Below are 21450 nucleotides of genomic sequence, written 5' to 3'. Positions count from 1 at the left end.
AATGCATAAACATACACATGCTAGTTTTAATAACTTACATCCAATTTCAACTCAATTACAAGCTAAACGAGGCTTCATCACCTCAAAATCTCGAAAACCTAATAATACAAACGAAGCTAAACAGATAGATCATTGATTTAGGTTTCAGCAATGCAAAATTTGAATAAAACTAACCAGCGATTTTGATTGTTCGAATGTAGAGAGATTTGAGCGCCAATAGATTTGACAGAAGCCGCCGCCGGTAATCGCCTGATGGAAGCTGCCAATGATAGAAATCACAGACGCCTGAGTGTGTTCAAATCGCCGATGGTTGAGTGTGTTCAAATCGTCGATGAATTAGGGCTGGTTGTGAATAAACTAAAATATCTAAATTAAATGGGAGGGTTTTATGACATAAAATATCTATTATTATTTGAAAGCGTCTTGACGATAGGTTTTTTTAATTGATCACTTTATTTATTATTAGAACTTATTTTAAATTTTTTTTTTGGAACGGCCAACTAAGTAACGCCGAGTACTCCGTACGCGGCCCCCATTGGCTAAAGGTAGCCCGAACCAGCCACGAGTCCGGACGGACGGAACCTCTAGCGGTCCACCTATTGAGGGATTCCCCGGATAAAACCCGACCCCCACACCCGCCAAACGGCACGACAGCGAGGAGCCGGTAAAACCGAGTGAGATCAGGACTCGAACCCTGGCTAGCCAGGATCATCCCTCATATCTCTCATATAAATTGGCATAAAATGAAAAAAAAAAACTTTGCAAATATGTTTTTTTTTCAACCGTCATATAAGGAGAAAATAGCCGTATCACAATCAAAGTTATAAATTTGGTATTAAAATCGTAAGAGCGTACAAAAAGCGAGATAGAATAATAAAAAGCCATTTTACTTTGATAGTTGTGGATTCGTTAATATAACCACTTTTATATGCCTGCAAAATTTTAATATTAATTGTCTCCCGAAATAAAGACAATAGTAAAACTTGCGATTGGTATTTACAATTCAACTTTAATTGATTAATCTTGGAAATTTGCGACAGCATATAGACGGTGGCAAATTTGAGACCGCATTGCGACCGATATTCATAACTCAATTTTAACTGATTAATTTTAACCATTTTTAGACTGATTTGCGACGAACTCTGGACGGTTGCAAAATCTGCAACTGTTTTGCAACCGAATTTTAAGCGGTCGCAAGTCAATCACTATCTTTGCCACTGTTTTCTTCAGTCGCAATTGCTTAGTTTTCTGGTAGTGTTCCAGCTCTTCGTCGATTTGGTCCTAACAGATTTTCGTTTGGGATGATAGGCTGTGTTTTCTAATACCAGAACGAGTTATAATTACATGCTGGTCATTAAAAGAAAAAAAAAGTATATTCAGAAATACAGAAATGACATGAAAGAAAAAAAAAGGTAATGATATTATGATAATTATATATATTCTTTAGTGGCATGGAATGCAAGCTAGCATCATGGCTCATTGCCAACAAGTAATGCATTGATTCTTGTATCAAAATATACAACCGCAGTAGTCAATTATTTACCAAGTATAAATATAACTACCTCAGAAACAACGTCAAAAATACATCCAATTTTGAAAACTACATAATCATGCTCATTAAACAACCTTTCCACCAAGTGGAATCAACCGTTACACTAAAAAAAAAGGGGAAATAAATACTAGAACTCTTGATTTGACTAGTAAAGCATAGGCTTTTTTTGGCTTAAAGAGGTTTTTAGAACCATATGTTGAGTGATAAACATCAGCCAGAAGATCATATTGAAGCCTCACATACAAGAAAATGGGCATCGAAGCAGATACGGTGATTAAAATTGGTACCCAAATCAACTTACTGTCATAAAGAGAAAAAAACTAACACTAAACGAAACCATCATGGCCGCAATAGAAAGGAAACGTGTTGCTACGCCTATCAAAAGTTTTTTGGGTAACGAGTTCAAGAAATCTTGCTCGGCGTAGCGAGACGTGAGTATGTATAAGAACATGAGGATTGAAATTGTGGCAAATGCCAAAGAAATCGCATCTGATATAACGAATATTATAAAAGCTTCATGATTTTGTAAAATAGGAATACCATTGGCGTTACTGTATCCACCTGGTACTGTGAAAGCGGCTGCAAACACTACGGTAGCAATTAGTGCAGCAACCACCATACAATGGCTAGATGTGTCTTTCATCCACCTCTCACTTGCAGACATGAGATCTTTGTGGTCTGTGGTGAACAATTCATGTGGTAGTAGACCTTCATTATTCTTCTTTCCTTGAAAAAAAGAAGGGAGCACACCTTTCACTTCCTAGACAAAACAGGTTAGATTTGGTGTCAAAAATTTGAGAATGCAAACGTGCAAGGAACTCAATTTACATTCTCATGTAGAACCAGCAAGATATTAAAATGTGTTGGGGAAAATATACCAACATTTATTTCATTAGTTGAGATCTTCTCTGGTATTTTTGAATTTATGATAAGTGTTTCCTTGAACAAGATACACAAAATAGATACACAACCACGCTACTGTCTTTCTCCCACCACTTTAGTCATCTTGTGTGCACCTTTGTATAAGTGTATTGTACGGGTATGATACTTCTTTACATAGTCCTCTCTCTCTTACACAACACTCATGGGATAACATGAGCATATGTACGTCTTATTTGGTTGTATGTGTTTCTTTGAAAGAATATATAGAGTTTTGGGGATTTTAATGTCACCAAATGAGAATTTACATTTTGGGTAATCGTGCAATTTTTTTTGTAATAGAAATTTATTTGTAGACCAAATGAGAATTTACAATATATACACATAGGGTTTGGTTAAAATACAAAGTAAACAAAAAATGAGAAGTACGAGAAGTAATCTAGTCCATCGATCTTTAGTTTGAAAGTTTTGATTAATTTGAGATAAAAAAAATGATAGAAAGAGCATATATGGAATAGTCCATATTTGTTAACTTCTCTCTCCACATTTAAGGCACATGTCAATTCCCTCATCATTTTAAGACGTTCATAACTTTCTCATATGCCAATTTAAAAAAAACATTCACCGTAATAACAGACGTTTTTTTTACCTTTAATATGAGTACCATATTGCTGTAAAAAATAAAAAAAATTAGCAGGTTTTTAAACATTGTGTTATTGGTTTGTCATTGCGTTCTTTTAATTGAGTTTTTTACATTGTGTTATGGGTTATGGTCATTGTGTTTATAATCCTTACACATATTAAAGATTAAATTTAAAACAAAAGGTGCATCATTGTGTCTTTTGCTCGTCATTTTGTCTTTATGTTCATCATTTTGTCTATTGTTCGTTATTGTGTTCTTATACTCATCATTGTATTTTAGTCATTGTGTATATGTTAAGGTCTTTGTGTATTATGTATTTACCATTGTGTTTTACATTTCAGATCAATGTATAATAATATGTATTCACCATTGTGTTTTACGTTTTATGTTATTGTGTAATATGCATTAATCATTGTGTTTTATGCATTAGATATAGTTGTTGTTTTATCATTATATTTACATATTAAAATTACACAACGATGTTATTTCACTATTACAATTTTCAGATTTCATCATTTTTTAAAAAAAAACACAATGATAAGCATAAAAGACACAATGATAAATAGAGAGGCACAAAGATGAACATAAAACACAATGATAAACAGAAAGACACCATGACGTAATATTTTTTTATTTTATAAAAGAAAGTCATACTAATTTAAAGATAACAAAACGTTTGTTATTATGGTGATTTTTTTTTCTAAAAAAAATATCGTACGAAAAAGTTATAAACGTTTCAACATGATGGAGGAATTGACATGTGTTTAGCATGTGACTAGAGAAAATATGTGTTTTATCTTTTATGCACTTCCTCTTTTGGTCCCCACTTGACCATGGCAATCAGTATGGTTTCTCATCTATGGTTTCTAATCCTTCTAATTTTAGTTGCCCTTTGTAGAATAACTCAATTCTATATACATACATGCACACACATATATATATATATATGTATGTATATCTAGGGTTGAGTTATGTATATGCATATGCACACACACACAAACACTTTGAGTTTTAAAAACTCGAAGAACTCAACGTAATAATTTTTTTTGAATGTTTTTTAAACATACGTAATATATGTAGGTTACATGTACGTAAAAAAATTACAGATTTTTTTACGCACCGAGTCAACATTTTACATATGTGTAACGGGCGTTTAAGTTAGTGCAATCACTGTACATCTTTATTCTCTCTCCTACTTTAATTTTTAATCAAATTTAATCTCAGCCACATAATCTAATCAATTTAATTAAATGTGTGGTTAAGAATGAAGTTCTTAAGTTCTTAAAACTTGACAAGGTTATCAAATTATCCCTCCCCTATATATATATGGTAAGGATCCTAAGATAACTCTTGGTAAATTGAGAACTTTGAGAACCATGTTGGACCACTAAAAAGAATCTCTAAAAAAATATTTAAAAAATTATAAAACAAAAAATACGAAAATTTTAAAAAAGTAAAAAAAACCAAAATTCTTATATTTCATTCCGGTTTCATTAAAAACAACCAAATTTTTTTTAATCGTATTATATCTATACACATATGTATACTTTCATTTAATCTCTAGTTTACGTAATGTACACATATGTATATTATCACTTACCTTAAATTATACATATGTGTATAAAAAACATATGTGTACATATATGTATATATTATACATATATGTATAATTTAGTTAAACCGAGAAATTTTTTTTTCATTTTTTTTAATTCATGCTATACCTATACACATATGTATACTTTCATTTAATCTATAGTTTACGTAATGTACACATATGTACATTATTATTTACATTAAATTATACATATGTGTATAAAAAACACATATGTACTATATGTATATATTATATATATATGTATAATTTAGCTAAACCAAGAATTTTTTTTTCGGTTTTGTTTTGTTAGAAACCAAGATGATAAATAAGAATTTTGGTTTTTTTTACTTTTTTTATTTTTGTGTTTTTTTGTTTTATGATTTTTTTTTTTTATTTTTGGGTTTTTTGTGATCCAAAATGGTTCTTATAGTTCTCAATTCCTATAAAGTTCTCACATGATCCTGATCCTATATATATATTGCTACAAGTTAAGAGGTTGAAGAACACACTTGTCCATGACTATTGTGACTTTGGTATTGAGAAACCTCTATGAGTTTAATATCATGAGGGGGTTCCAAGGGACACCACATCTTGACGGGTTTGTGATAACGCCCTAGCAGGGTTAAGAGGCAACACCCTATAGCAGGGCCGCACACGCACACTGAAAACTTGGCTAAGAATACTTAGACATGAATGGGAAAAAGGTACTTTATCGGAAACGCATATGATCGAAATGGATGACAAAAGATTGGATGAAAATGAATTTTGTTAGTTACTATGTTTCAATAGTAAACAAAGGTCGGTAGGGATGTTGAAATTCGGTAGTGAACTGAAGGCCAATGATGAAGCTGAAGTTCAATAGTGATTTGGAACTTTAGTAGCTGTCGGGTCTGCTATCGAAGGTAACTTCTTAATTGCCTTAATCGACCATGGAACAATCGTGACGTTTCACCCTAATCTTGGTGTTTTTGCGACACTTATATAAGGACACCACTTGGTCTAATATCACGATCACGATTTTCATACTTCGAATTTCTTAGAAGAATTCTCGTTCTTTGGAAAACTTAGTATCTTATCTGATTATTGATTTCGTGATACGTGAAATGCTTAAATTTGAAAACAAAATATTCGTGATTCGATCTAGAAAAATATTCAATCATATCCAAAATCCAAAACTCTTATAGATGTCGGAGTCAAAAGGAAAAGAAATGGAACTTGAAGGGAAAAGATGTTTTGAGGGTTTATTTGCTTGTCTATTCATCTTCAATACACTGGCCGTCTTCCTCTCAAATTAAACCAGTTGTCTTATATGGGATGAAAATTTGTGTGGACTAAATAAATCTCATGTTGACTAATATATTGTGCATTAACAAAGACAAGAAAAACTAATTTTTGAGCAGAATGTTGTAACAAAATTACCTTGTATCATAACAATTCCCTATGCATTTGTAAAGCAACACCTGAGATTTCCTGAAGTCGCTTTTTCTTTGCACTCTTGGCAGCTAAATGCAACATGCCATTTCCATCCATATCAACTTGAGTAGTTATTAAATCCTTGATCCAACCTATCTGGTACATAAGATTGTAGACGCCCACTTGACGGTGTGAGACGGCAACATGAAATATACTTTGGTTACTATCATTTAACTTCCAAATTAGATCTGGATATTGGCGTATGAGTTCAACTATAAATTTAGAGTTTCCCATTTTAGCGGCAATAAATAGCACGTGGGAAGACTGTGATCTTGGATGGACATGGGACGTTGTTGGCTCATACTCTTGCAGTTCATTGTTAGCTGAACGTCCGATAATATTACTAATATGAGGTTTGTCTAGATTCTCCATAATGTAAGTCCAAATGAATCTTAATAATTTCATAACATCACCTTCGTTTTCAACATGAGCAACCTTCCTATGAATAACTGCGAACACTTAAATCAACAAGCGAATAAGAACATCAAATACTTAAGGATCCATTAGCAAGAAGAGACAGCTAAACTTGGCCACGATGGTGATTTTAAGTAGTCAGAGTTAGATGGACCAAAATGAGAAATCATAATAAACATTGATATTTGTTAGAACGTGTGGAGTATGCACTCATTCAATACTATTATAACTTCGGTAATTAGGAACCTCTAAGGTTGTAAGGAGCAAAGCCTTAGACCATGAGGTTTTAAGGGGGCACCACCATGGTGGGGTTAAGGAGATGACCCATAATGGGGGCCAAGGGGAAACACCTTTAAAGACGAGTCATAGGTCGACATGGATAATTAAAAGTTGCATGAAAACAAGATCTTCAAAAGTCACTGGAAATCAGTAGCAAGTTTCTACGGATCGATGGCAACTTGGTTACTGATGGTCGATAGTAACTTTAATACTAAAGGCCAATAATGGTACTAAAGTCTGAAGGTCGATAGCAAAGGAGGTAGTAAAGGTCGGTAGCAATGGAGTTGTTGAGCGTTAGTAGCAACAGAATTACTACCGAATCATAATTGTAAAACAACTATAATACCAACTTAAATGTTGTGATGGTTCATCCCTATATAAATGATTCATTTGGTGTAATTTTAACATCAAATTGATCAATTAACACTTCGAATTTAACAAAAACTCATCATTCTTTGAGGAAACACATTCTGTCTTATCTAACTATTGATTTTGTGTGTTCATCAAATACTTAAACCAGAAAATGAAATTACACGATTTAGAAATCCATCCAAGTCAGATTGATTTCATAGAGTTCTCTTGATCATCCACAACATTAAATTTAATCCCTTAGTAGTCTAAACCTCAGACACTAAATATGCAAGTAGGGATACTTACTTCGACTTATGACTCTCCAGATAAAATGGGGTTTTATTTCTCTAAATGCATCAGTTTTCCGAGCTAAAACTCTGAGTATTTCCCCACTTGTGGCGAGTTCTGGCCGGCCAGTCACTATTTTCAACGCAATATCTACAGTATTTTTATAGATCGATCGCTTAATTAGTGAAGAAAAAAAATGTAGCAAGTACTATATATACACATACCAAAGAAATCAGCTTCTACACATCTCAAGAGAACCCAAACACGATTCCGATGTGTCCAAACCTCACCGCTCATATTGTTCGACTCCTCATAGAGATATTTCACCATCTCATACTTCTGATAAAAAGAAGCGATATAGAGTGGCAGCATTCCTTTATTACCAGGAATATTCAACACGTCGTGGTTGCTACCTACTATAATCTCAGCAATACTCACATTACCTCGTGCGGCTGCCAAACACAGGGCGGTATTGCCTCTTCGATTCTGAAGTAGTATGTCTTCACTGTTCATCTTAGACACCAGCTTTCTAACAAAATCCTCCATCAGCTTCAACTTGGTGCTTATTGCAGATGCGAATATGTGAAGTGCAGTGTCACCATTTTCAGTAATACTATAACCTGTGACCATTTCATATTGGTTTATGATGTCTTCAGCTCTTTTCCAATTACCTTTCACTGATGCTTCATATAGAGGTATGCAAATCCGGCGATATTGTTCTCTATTTCCTTTAAAGATTCAAAAACAAAGTTATTTAATAACCGGCCAGTTAATTACAGCTTAATGTAACAAGAAATACAGAACCACCTAGCAATGCAAAAAGTTCTCTAACCCACGAAAGAAGAGAATGGAAAGAAAATTAAGGAGAGAACAGAAAGGGAGGTAAAGAGAAATATTTAATCAACTATCGTATTCCCAAGTTTGAAGGAAATATAAAGACGATCTTCAATTTGGAATGAAGGAAATAAACATAAATTTTCCTTCCATTTCTTTTCTTAAAAAACCTGTGTCCCACCCGCTTTTCGTTCACATCCCTCAATATCCTTTCTTTTCGCTCGTTAAATGAGACGGTGTCGTTTTAACTTTTACCAAGTAGATCTCCCCTGGGGAGGTTTGGTGGTGGTGGTAAAGATGTTGATGCCACTGGTTCAGAAGGCATGTTTGATAGCATCGCAGGCTCTATTTCGACGCTAACGGAGGTGCTTGTGGGATCCATTTCTTGGACCCGTTCACTTACAGTCTCTTTTAGATGTGTATGCATTATGTTAAGAATGAATATTTGAAGACGTCTGGATGGATCTATATGCAGAATTCGATATATAAAGTCAAAGTCAACATTTATAGAAAATTGCATGAGGGGAGAATCTCATTGCTGTTATGACGAGCCTGAACTTTGCAGAATTTAAGAATGGAAAAATATTGAGCTGACAGTGATTGTATTATTGCATTGGCAATTATTGAGTGGAAGCACGTCATCCTTGTTAACTATTAAAATTTTTATATGTAACTTGCATGTTCCTGAATAAAAACTAAATAATATCATCATTTTGGTATTTTTTTTTTTTATGTAAGTTATTTAGTCAAATCTTTAAAACATTATAGGACGTTTATAAAACTGATATTGATTATATTTTGTCATAACCAAAGGTGAGAAAGATCAATGCTTGACGGTTAGACACGATAAGGTCGTTCCACTACTTGACCATGACACCGACCATTTTCTTGCTGTCATTTTGAATCACATATATAGTACGTCTTTGGTCAGAGTGTTGGTGGTCGTGTCGTTCCACGGTGTACGTATGGGTGTTGCATAACGACTCACATATTTTAAAAATGTATAGATATATTAGAATAACATTTAGCCTACATGTTTGATGACAACTTGTCACAAACTTAATGCTTGTAATATTCACAAACAATATCCAAAAATACACCAAATAACTTCTGATAATATAGATGTGGGATAGTAGAAAGATATAAAAAAAAACAAGTAAAGATACTCGCGGATCATTAACAATACCCGCGGGAGATATCCGCAGGCCATTAACAGTACCCGCGGGAAATACCTGCAGATCTTTCAGAATACTCGCGGGAGACACCCGCGATTCATCCATAATATCGGCGGAAGCCTCACAAAGGAACGAAAGTCCAGATGTCCCTTTTAGGGGCCGCAGAAACTTCCTGCACAAGAAAGAAACAATAAAGGACTTCACATGTATTAAAGAAGGCAGTTACAACGAATGCCCTCCTAGAAGATTGGCGAAAATTTTCCCTTACAATGACGTTTACCTCCCAAAGGAAGAGCACGTGATGGCACAACTAATCAAGAGCGGCCAGCTGGGTATTTTGTAACAACCCTACACATGGCTAGTTGTCACCTCCTATCAAAAGGAGCCACGTGTCAATTCAGGTAAGAGGAAGCTTCCTCCAAGATATGAACAACTCCACCAATCATATTCCCTCCATCCTCGGTTATAAATATCTTCATCATCATCATAAGGTAATCATTCACAATCACAACATTACATCCATCATTTTGTACTTATTCTCTCTTAAGAACGGTATTTATTCTCACGTCGGAGGATGGTTACGGGAAGGCCCCCCATCTTGTCCTTCCGTAACAAAACTCACGGTGATTTGTTTTGCAGGTGTAAATCCGGATTTAGCTTGATTATTGATTCTCTTTGATCTTGATTCACTTCTTAACCCTTACCTAGTGGAAATACAGATTCAATCCTAATACGATTTAGATCCATGTTTCTTCATTGGTGCCACCCATGTTTTTTACTAGAATTGCATTTTCTTCGTACGTTTTGGTTGAATATGAGTCAGATTCAGGAGAATCGGTGGATACGCCGCCGGTGGTTAAACGAATTGCTACTACTAGAGGTCCAGTTCCTGTTGATTAAGGACGAGTGACGATTGAAACCCGTCGACGTCAGCAAACTCTAGATCTGGACACCAAATCTGGAGATTCTCGTCGTAATAAACGGGATCTGGTTCGCATACGTCAGAACGAATCTGGAAATCAAACAATGACTCCAGAGGAGTGGCTTTAGAAAGACCAAGAGTGAATTTCATAAAAATATGAGCGTATGCTATGGAAGGAAAGAATACAAGCAAGAACTTTGGCTTACGAGGACTCACTGTCCTCATCTCCGTCTCCTCCACCGGTAGTACGACCCAGCCAATTTGACTTCAGTGTGAGGACTTTGATAAGTTCGGGAGAATGAAGAGAAGAGGGAAGTCGCGACAGAGGTCGTCAGGTTAAACGGAGTGTCTCCCGCAAAACCGTGTATAATCAGAGTTGTGCTTTTCACAGTTACCGAGACGACACTTATAGAGATAGCAACGACGACTATCCAAGTGAAGATAGTAGGAACTATGGCCTAGAAGAAATCAGTCACCTGCAAAAACTCGTGAAACATATTGAGTATTGTAGTGATGCAGAGGTAGATTTCACAAAACCTTATCGACCCGTGGCTTTTGCGGAGAAATTTAAGTTCATCCCGTGGATAGCTACTGCTCCTTTTCCCATTAATGTGAAGATTCCCAGTAACCTAGGGATATATGATGGGATGACTGATCATAGCGACCATCTTCTTAATTTCACAGCGCTTGGAGGAGTAAGCGGGCGGACTTTACCCTTATGGTGTCACATTTTGCACTCAAGCTGACAGGATCCGCCTGCGAATGGTTCGAGAAATTGGTAGATGGACAAATTCAAGATTGGAATGACTTGGTGGCAAAATTTTTGCAGCACTTTAGCCAACAAAAAAAGAATACGCGAGATCCGTCAGAGATTCTAACTGTAGCAAGGCGTGATAATGAATCGATAGAAGTTTCATTACTCGTTTAAGAAAGAAGGATTGAATATGGGTGGGATAAGTGAAGATATGATGAGGGGTGCATTTAGACAGAATGTCCGCAGTAAATATTTGATAAGATGTTTGACGGGACAAGATGGCACATCTAAGTCTTGGGATGCTATCATGACAACGGCGAAGAATAGATAATTTAGACAGAATGTCCGCAGTAAATATTTGATAAGATGTTTGACGGGACAAGATGGCACATCTAAGTCTTGGGATGCTATCATGTCCGCAGTAAATATTTGATAAGATGTTTGACAGGACAAGATGGCACATCTAAGTAATAGATAATTTATATCTATTACCGACTCGTTTTATGTTCGGGAAATTTTATCACTGAAAAGTAATCGCGTTTATCGAGAAAATTATTATACAATTTATATTTGTTTATTATATTTATTTAATATATATTTAACTTTGAAAAATATACATTTTTAACCCAAAACTAAATTTTAATCCCTTATTGTTCCCACCTTGAATCTCCAAGGACTAAACCTACAAATTCTGTCAATTTAATTTATCACATTTGGCCCTGAACCCGTTAACCCATGATCCAAGACCCGTATACCCGTAACCGTGACCCGTTTATCTTGCTTGAACCACAATCATCGTTCTTAACTAGGAATTGAATCCTGGTTGTGATTCCTATTACCATTAGCGGCCTAAACGACAACATTAATTAGGAAACAATATCAAATATAACGAGTATTGATTCATTAGCTTGACCGTCTGACCTAGAATCAATTATATAACCTAGGACTAATCATAATTCAATTACTCGCGTCTGTACACTGCTAGAACCAGCGCAAACTGAAGCCCCCTGGTTAATTGGACTATCACGTCTGGATTAACCCTGTTTGTCATCATCATTAGGCTGGCTCTGTTGATTCAAGTACACTCGTTTTTAATCATCGAAGTAGGTAATAAGTTATATGTCTGAGTTCGTTTTGATATGCTTCATAATAGCCCTAACCTCAATTTATCAAACGTTTGACGGATTGAACAATTGATAATCTAGGGTTCTTATTCAATTTCGTTATTAATCAGTATTGTATAAATAAAATTAAAGTCTTTCCATAATTAACTGACACACCAGCGCATATGGCTGGTGTGTTTGTGTTAACTCCTTTAACCGGCCACTGGCGCGGGTTTGAGTCTCGGCCAACCGAATTTTTTGGTTATTTTTAATTCTTATTGTTTTAACTTGTTTTAATTGTTTATAATATATTATAAATAATATTAAATATTAAATAAACAATATTTTATGTAACCGACATCATAAAGTTAAACGTTTCTTGTCAATTAATCTCATTACACGTTTTCACACACACACACACATATATATATGTATTATTATTTTTACACAAAACTATAATAAATGTATTAAACGTGTTAGACGTACTACTTATATTTTTATGATAATTATATAAATTGGGTTACGTTAAAGATTCTAACACATAAATTTTATGATAATTATGTATTTAAATGTTTAAACTAGTTGCTTTCCGAATCCTCGTTAAAAACTATATATGAATATATATTAAGTATAAAAATTAATTTTAATAAGGTTTTTAATCTAAAATATACATTTATTATAATCTGGTTGATTAACGAATTAAAAGTATAAGTTTAAGTATATTTAATAAAAGATCATATTTTATATGAAAATTATTATTTATTACTTATCCTTTATTATATACAATATTTAGTTAAAACGAAATCTTTTCTAATGGTGAAAGATATCTATAAATATATCTTTGGTTTAAAATAATTATTTAAAACAAATTTCTTTATATAATCTATGGAAGAATGTAAATATTTAATTATTTGAGCATTTTGTTTATAATTATAAATTTATTAAAGATACGCTATTTATTATAAAATTAATAAATGAAAGGTTTATTGGATTTTAATAATCCCTATTGACTGCTATTGGCCGATAATAATCTCTATTCATTTTATCACAGCTGGCGGTCCCAAATTTAAAAAAGTTGGCCCCCAATGGTTCCCTATTAAAAATGAGTTAACGGCATTATACTTTTTCCGAATTTCAAACTAATGTTTTAGGGCTTTTGATTGGAAGGAGGATACGAGTTGATTGATGCTAAACTTAGCTCGAAACGGTGCTCCAAACGACTTGATTTTTGTTAATTGTAAGTTCAAACAACCGAATTGAAGCATTGTTTCGTCGTTTTAGAGCACCGTTTCGAACGAAGCTTTACATCAATCTACTCGTATCCTCCTTCCGATCAAAAACCCTAAAACATTAGTTTGAAATTCGGAAAAAAGTATAACGCCGTTAAATCATTTTTAACGGGGGACCATTGGGGGCCAACTTTTTTAAATTTGGGACCACCAGTGGTGATAAAATGAATATGGATTATTATCGGTCAATACCAATTAATAGGGATTATTAAAATCCAATAAACCTAAATAAATTGATAATAAGTCTAAGTAATATTTAACTTTCGCAAGAATACACTCGATCACCAATTCTCGAGTCTCTGTCTAGTTTTAGGTTCGATGTTGGATTCATATTTATTTCCGCACTTGTTGTAATTTGGATCCTTGTCGGTAATTCTCGAAGAGCGTGATTTCACTTTCTTGTCATAATCATTCCCGTTTGGCTTATTCGATCAGATGAGTTTATCATTCCCCTATTTTACTAAATTTTCTAAATGTTTTGGGGACATGTGCGTACGTATTCGTATTTTCATACTATATATATATATTCAAACAAATGCATACGTGTTATTGTGAGTGATTTAATCAAACACGCGTGCTACTTGCTTACTTGTGTTACCATTCAATCAATCGTATATTGGGATTACTATTCAATCAATCATATAGCGGGTGTTCCTGTTGGTGACCAACGCCCGATTCGCTTGGCAACGATCCACATACTTGTTTGTGTTTTGATTATATTTACCGCACTTATCACGTCATGCTTATTTATATTGTTGTGTCGAAACTGATGATATTCTCACTCAACTTTATGTTGACAAAAACTCCATTTTATACGCATATGCAGGTTGCTTATATTGAAGATTGAAGTTTGGACATGTAGACAAGACCTTAGGATATAATCAAGTTAACCTTTATTTGAGTTAATATTTGTATATTTAAATTGTTTATTTTATTTGGATATTGCGTGTATAATTGAAATAAAATAATTAATTAGATATTGTCACATTTATATTATGATAGTATCTTCGAGTTGTGAGCAATCGGATCACGCCTCGACATTTCTGCCTTAGGTTGGGGTATGACAAACTGGGCAGAAGAGTAAGGTGACACCCTGTGGGCGTGATGAACAGAAGTGGACTCCCCTCACAAAGACCCCATCTAAGATTCTAACAACCGAGAATCTTGAATTCAAGAAACCTAAACCAATGGGTGGAAGGAAAATTTTGAATCCCAACAAACATTGCATGTTCCACAACGATATTGGTCATCATACAGATGATTGCATCAGTCTAAAAAGTGAGATTAAAGAAGCAATTAAGTCTGGAAAGTTGGAACATTTGTTGAAAAATGTAAGGCAAGGAGCGCGCAACATACACACGTGCATTGTGCGATAATTCGCAGAAGAAACAAATAAAAGTTCTGAATTTGCAAATGATCCAGGGTGAAATTATGCGCATGTATAAGAGGTTAGAAATGGAGGATGATGACTGGAAGGCAGAACCCGTTATATTCCCAAGAAACAAAGGTGGCCCATGTATGAAATACCCGCTGGTGATCACAGTGTTGATCGGCCATTATAGATCCCAAAGTGTGTTTTTCGATACACGAAGCACATCTTATATCATGTACGAACAATGTTTTGACTAGTTGGATGATGAAGATAAAACTCGTTTAAAACCCATCCATGCGCCACTGTCAGGATTTGGATATGAGGTTATGCATCTAAAAGAGGTCATTGCCTTCCCGGTAACACTTAGTGATGGAGTCCGTTCGAGAACTGAGGATGTGGAGTTCCTGGTATTACGGGTGCGATCAAAACATGATGTAATTCTCGAAAGAGAAGCAACTGGTGATTTTATTGCTAATCTATCTACTGCACATGGCGCAGTGGGAATTCCTATGCGGACGGGAGTAGCAATTATTTACATCAATAAACATTGTCTCATAACTGAGGGTTCCAAGCCCATTAAAACACGAAGTTATCCATAAGGACTGAGACGGAAAAATGGATTTTAAATCCTAAATTACCGGAGCAGACATTTGTGATAGGGCCTACGATTTCAAAAATCGTCCACACGGCGTTCTTAAAACAATTTCTTACGAAAAATATGGACATCTTCGCATGGCAACCCGCAGATATGAATGGGGTTCCACGAAGTCGCGCGGAACATAGGTTGCGGGTGAACCCGACGTTCACATCTATAGTTCAAAAGAAGAGCAAGATGGGTCCAGACCAGACCAAGGCTATGTATGAACAAGTCTAGACGTACTTCGTGCAGGAATCATCTAGGAGATTCAATATCAAACTTGGGTTGCAAATCCACTCATGGTCGCCAAGAGCAACAGATTTTGGCGGATATGTATTGACTTCAAAGACTTGAATAAAGCATGTCTAAAGGATTGTTATCCACTGCCAGAATTGATTTAAAAGTTGACGCGATAGCTCCTTTTAAGTTTAAGTGTTTTTTGGATGCTTATAAGGGCTACCACCAGATTCGCATGGCAGCGGGAGATGAAGATAAAATAGCTTTTAGAATAGATCAAGGTAATTTTTGTTATTCAGAATGGTGTTCAACAAACCCTAAATCACATCAGATCCCTCTTGTCCCTCATTCCCACTTTTTACTCTCACACTCAATCTTGCCTCCTTCTCTCTCTCTCTAATAATAATAATAAAATTATTATTATTATTATTATTATTATTATTATTATTATTGTTCTTATTATTTTTATTGTTATTTTATTTTTTTAAATAACAAAAAAAGACTAAAATACCCTTGAGTTAATGATGAAAATTAATGAAGTTAACGATTTAGACGTAGTTGACAAAAAATAGGAAACCTCGACGGTCTAACTGCAGAAAAAACTTTTTGAACGAAGTGTCATAAGTAAAGTGATGAAACATCAGGGGACGATTTTTAGTTATTAGTCATATAAAAATCAAACATATTAATTATTACCCATATGTTTAAACCAAACAAATAGTCATCGGTAGGTTCAGTTTTAATGGTTATGGTTTGTTTGCTATTACGGTTTTCTCAGTTTTTTTAGGTTCCGTTCGGTTTTTTCGGTTCTTAACAAAACACAAAACCGAACTAAAAACAAATATTTCGGTTTTTGCTAAAGTTCAAAACCATTGTAGGTTTCTAATTCGTTCGGTTTTTTCGATTGCTTAGATTGCAGTTTGTTTTTTTCGGTTTCGTACGCACCCCTAGAGGAAAACTATACTCTATTGATTATGTATGTGTATGTATAACTGACATTATATAAATTCGGATTAATCTTGTATGTATAACTGACATTATATAAATTCGGGTTAATCTTGTTACCAGTAAACTTTTTTTTAACCCAATTATTGAACCGGATAGGATTCCATCTTAATCCGTTTTGAATTAATTCACGTCGGGTTGCTTTTATAAATAAATATTTATGTATAAGAAAATAATGATTAAATATTTATTATTATTTTCATAGATCCAATCGACCCTAGATGTGATTGTGGTAAAAATCCTCTACAAAGTCGTCCTCTCGTGATCCAAAAAGCCAGGTGTGTGTGTGTAGGTGTCTTCAAACACAAACGCAACACAGATCTATAACTTTCACTTTCTCCGATCGATTTCAATCCGTCAACAATGTCTTCAGGTTCAGGATTCAGCGGTGATGAAACCGCCCCGTTCTTTGGCTTCCTCGGCGCAGCTGCCGCACTCGTCTTCTCCTGTACGTCATCAAACCCTAACCCTATACTTTCCTTTTTCATAAAAACAACTTCCGTTTATTATTATTATTGGAATTCTCGATCTGGGTAGTTTAGATTTAGGTGGGTTTTGATTAGTGTTTGATTTGTGGATCTGGATAATTTAATTTTAGATTTTTGATTGATTGGGTGATGGATTTGTGATATGGGTGCAGGCATGGGGGCTGCATACGGGACTGCTAAGAGCGGTGTCGGTGTGGCGTCTATGGGTGTGATGAGGCCTGAGCTGGTGATGAAGTCGATTGTTCCTGTCGTTATGGCTGGTGTGCTTGGTATTTATGGTTTGATTATCGCAGTTATTATTAGTACCGGGATTAACCCCAAGGCCAAATCGTATTATCTGTTTGATGGCTATGCTCATCTTTCGTCTGGTTTGGCTTGTGGGCTTGCTGGTTTGTCTGCTGGTATGGCGATCGGGATTGTTGGTGATGCTGGTGTTAGGTACTGTTCTTGGTTCATAAATAGTTTAACCGTCAAAAATCATTTTTACAAAAACTTGTTGTGTTTGATCATTGATGCACATTGGTGATTACTGATGCTAGTGATTATAGTGTTAGTATAATTATATTTGAAAATTTGGCTTGCTTGTTGAAGATGGCTCTAGGATAGTCTATGGTTAAGATAATATAGTTTGATCTATTTCCTCTATGTTTTTTTTTGTTTTTAGCAAGAAACTTTAAATAATGTATTGATTTGTAAAGGATTATTGTGTGATTATTGGATGAAGCAATTTTGGTAGCAATTCAATGCTCGGATGAAGTTTTTATCAAATGTATTAGTAGTCATCATAGCAGATAATAAGACTGGCACGACCAGTTTAAAGTTGTTTAAAGTTAGTAACATGTAATCAGCAATCTCTGTTAGTTATATATATTTTTGGATCATTAAATTGACCATGCTATATAACAACTAGAAGTCAGTATGCTACTAACTTTAACCAACTTATTACTAGCTGTTGCTAGTCTTGATGTGTATTACGACGAGCACAAATTATATTTTGTAATGGCATCGACTGAATTTTGGATTTTTATCAATGCTTTTTTATTCATTAATTGCACATTAACCCTTTAATAATCACTACATTATTTAATGCTTTCTACTCATTTAAACAAACACTTTGCGAGACCTTTATTTGTTGGACATGCATCATTTTTAGCTAAGTATTTTTACTTGTTTTTCTAGTTAGATAAAATATAGGGCGGCAAGTTGGCAATTTCTCACACGAAAAGTATTAGGTTTTAGGTTATTAAATATAACTCATTTAATAAATGGGTCGTGCTTTGGTCGACATGTTTAGCATGTTTAGTTGAACAAGTTGTGTTTGGGTTGACCTGCTTAATTATACAGGTCGACCGTCTACCCATAACCCACCCAACCCGTTTAAAATCCATTTAGCTCATCTATCACACGTCAATCACACATTTAACTCGTTTTAAATCCGCCAGCTCGTTTGGATAAACGGGTTAATCAGGTCATGTCGGGTTCAATGATTCAACCACCAACCCGAATCGACCCGGTTGAAGTTGACATTTATGATCATGAGAATCGGATAGGATGCCCGGTTGGAGCTGTTGGACCGGCAACCGGGCATATAAGCGGTCTGGTTAAGCCTGTTGAACCGTCCCCATTTGAATTGTCTGGTTCGTGGTTGACTGGTTGGACCAGATATTCAATGTTTTACTTTTCTTTTTTTATTCCTTCAAAAAACTCATTTTATGATTCATTTGTTACCAAGATTTTATATATCATTTAATTTAGTCTGAATTTTTTTATCGAATTTGCAAATTCACATTAAAACATAAATTATTTTCATACTTTGTTTTGCATTAAATATATAAATACAATTTTAAATTTTACATTAGTTATGAGTTCAGCAGGTTCTAAAACCTATTCATTCAACCAGTACTAGTAGACCAGTAAGGCGGTCGGTTGGTTGTTTGATCTGGTTTCTGAAAACATTGATCATAATAAGACCATAATATATATCTCATCTAAATATTCTTTGTATGTATTTTTACAGAGCGAATGCACAACAACCAAAGCTTTTTGTGGGTATGATTCTTATTCTCATCTTTGCGGAAGCTCTAGCCCTATATGGTCTTATTGTGGGCATCATCTTATCGTCCCGTGCCGGCCAATCAAGAGCAGATTAAGAAGGTAATTCGACAACGAAACTTGGACTTGTTTCTATAATTTGTCTGTTATTTTGTTTGTTGGTTGTGCTCATAAATCAAGATAATTTTTCTGTTTTTTATATTTTGAACTTCATTTGTTGCCATATTTTCCTAAATATTATGGGTGGAATTTGTTATTATTAGTGTTTATGATGTTACTGAGGTATAAGGCCACAGTGTTGGTCAGTTGTGTAATTGTTACACTCATGATTTAATAAGCCTTTGCAGTCACAGATTATATGATATGCTGCAAAAAAGGTGGGTCCTACTTAGACTCATTCTTTCATTTGGTTGAATAAAAACATACTGCCTAACTGGTTTAATGGTTGGACTATTTACTGATTTTTATTAAAATAATTTGATTTTGTTTGTTTTTTTATATTATTTAAATTAGTTATAACGTTATCCGGTTTTGCGACGGACCTGACTGGTAGATTGGTAGAAAACCAGTTCTATTTCTGGTGTGGCTTTCAGAAGATGTCTAAATGAGAAGCATTCTTCATATAAACATATAATACCGATACCCGTTGGTTATTAGCAGCCTTAACTACCGAGATTAACTTCCTCATATAAGTCGAAGTTCTTACCACATTAGTAGGGTCGCCCGCAACGAGACACTTAAAGTCTGTTAACAAATCTAGCTGACCCGAGCCAATGGCATTAGATGTGCTACCAATGCTAATATGCACAACTCAGTTTTGAATGCATATCTAGTGTCGGTAAGCATGTAACTTGACATCCAACATGTAACTCGTGTAGAGCTAGTACGTGTGTAACCGGTGATTTAACACGTAAGAACCAACATTAAACATGCGTCACTGACACCACGTTCGTAGCTCACATCGATTGTTCATCCGGGATACTGGGTTTAGCACGTATCAAGGTAGGGTTACATGTGTTACGTGGCGCCGGACACGCATTTATCGACCCAAAACCCATTCTTACTTGGCCCCTTTCGACCGGAACCTGTCCCAACCTGAACCAAACTAACCTTTTTTCTTGTATCGACCCACTCCGACTCATGACCCAAACTCGTTTGACTTGTTTGCTGCCCTTAACCGGTAATCATGTAATATGTTAATTTTCAAAAAAATAAAAACTATATCAATATCATATAGTCAAATTAAAGTGAATGAAATGTTCGTGTTTATGGTGTTATCTTTTTGAAAAAATAATAACGCACGAGTGTCGTTTAAATATTGCAACGGTAGAGGTAGTTAGTTTAAAATAATGGGTGAATGTATAAATATTTATTAAATTAACAAAAAGGATGACAATGAAATCTGAACCTGATGAGAAAACTCGAAACCAAACAAAATTGGGATGTGTAATACCAAACCCATTACCTGACCTAATTTCCTAATAACATAGACCTATTTACCTGATTATATACTCGATGTACCCGATATAACTTATATATATATATATGTTTAATTTTAGGAGAGAAATGAAATTACTGTGAGAAATGAATATGGACCACTAGTTTTATTTTAATTTTTAAATTTTTAAAAATTAATGAAAAACATGTAAATGCAACAATAAATGCATTTTCCCTCTTCAATTAATAAAATTAATATAATCATAATAAATCCATCTCTAATTACGGATGCACATACCCTATACGTGTGTAGGTTATATGTTTTTTGTATGTAGGTAATATGTTTTCTTATTCTTAGAACATGTGTATGTTATATGTTTTTGTTTAGGTTATATATTTTTTATTTACATTTAATGCTAACATATGTAAGATAGTTTTTTGTATTATTCATCACAATGTACCTACGTGTTGATTGATATTGATATATTAAGTTGGAAAATATTGGTTTTGAATAGAAAAAAATTTAATATATGAATAAATTGTATTTGTGTAGTATAAAATTTTCGAGTGTATGCTATATGTTTTTCCTGTGTAGGTTATACGTTTTCGTGTGCGTGTGTAGTTTATTGATGCTGAATTTTGTGTGTCGGTTATATGTTTTTCGTGTGTAGG

General features: G+C 34.5%; 2 protein-coding genes across 2 annotated transcripts; one reads left to right on the top strand and one right to left on the bottom strand.

Annotated features, from left to right (window-relative positions):
* Positions 1 to 2247: 2247 nt before the first annotated feature.
* LOC143589440 (uncharacterized) lies at positions 2248 to 8734 on the bottom strand. Its single transcript, XM_077070199.1, has 6 exons — positions 8563 to 8734; positions 8145 to 8201; positions 7698 to 8093; positions 7492 to 7623; positions 6088 to 6590; positions 2248 to 2312 (listed from the first exon to the last, which is right to left on the bottom strand). Exons 1-5 carry the CDS (start codon positions 8732 to 8734, stop codon positions 6094 to 6096), a joined length of 1254 nt encoding a protein of 417 aa, XP_076926314.1. The 3' UTR covers positions 2248 to 2312; positions 6088 to 6093.
* Positions 8735 to 17113: 8379 nt separating this feature from the next.
* LOC143589443 (V-type proton ATPase 16 kDa proteolipid subunit-like) lies at positions 17114 to 19481 on the top strand. The gene is made up of 3 exons (XM_077070201.1): positions 17114 to 17249; positions 17442 to 17727; positions 19307 to 19481. Exons 1-3 carry the CDS (start codon positions 17165 to 17167, stop codon positions 19437 to 19439), a joined length of 504 nt encoding a protein of 167 aa, XP_076926316.1. The 5' UTR covers positions 17114 to 17164; the 3' UTR covers positions 19440 to 19481.
* The last annotated feature ends 1969 nt before the right edge of the window (positions 19482 to 21450 follow it).

This window comes from Bidens hawaiensis, unplaced genomic scaffold (genome assembly GCF_021521415.1).
Source record: "Bidens hawaiensis isolate Kalapana, Puna unplaced genomic scaffold, B.hawaiensis_p1.1 tig00037562_1, whole genome shotgun sequence".
NCBI classification, from domain to species: Eukaryota; Viridiplantae; Streptophyta; class Magnoliopsida; order Asterales; family Asteraceae; genus Bidens; species Bidens hawaiensis.
Note: the sequence above shows the minus strand (reverse complement) of the source record. Positions and strands in the feature narration are given on the sequence as shown.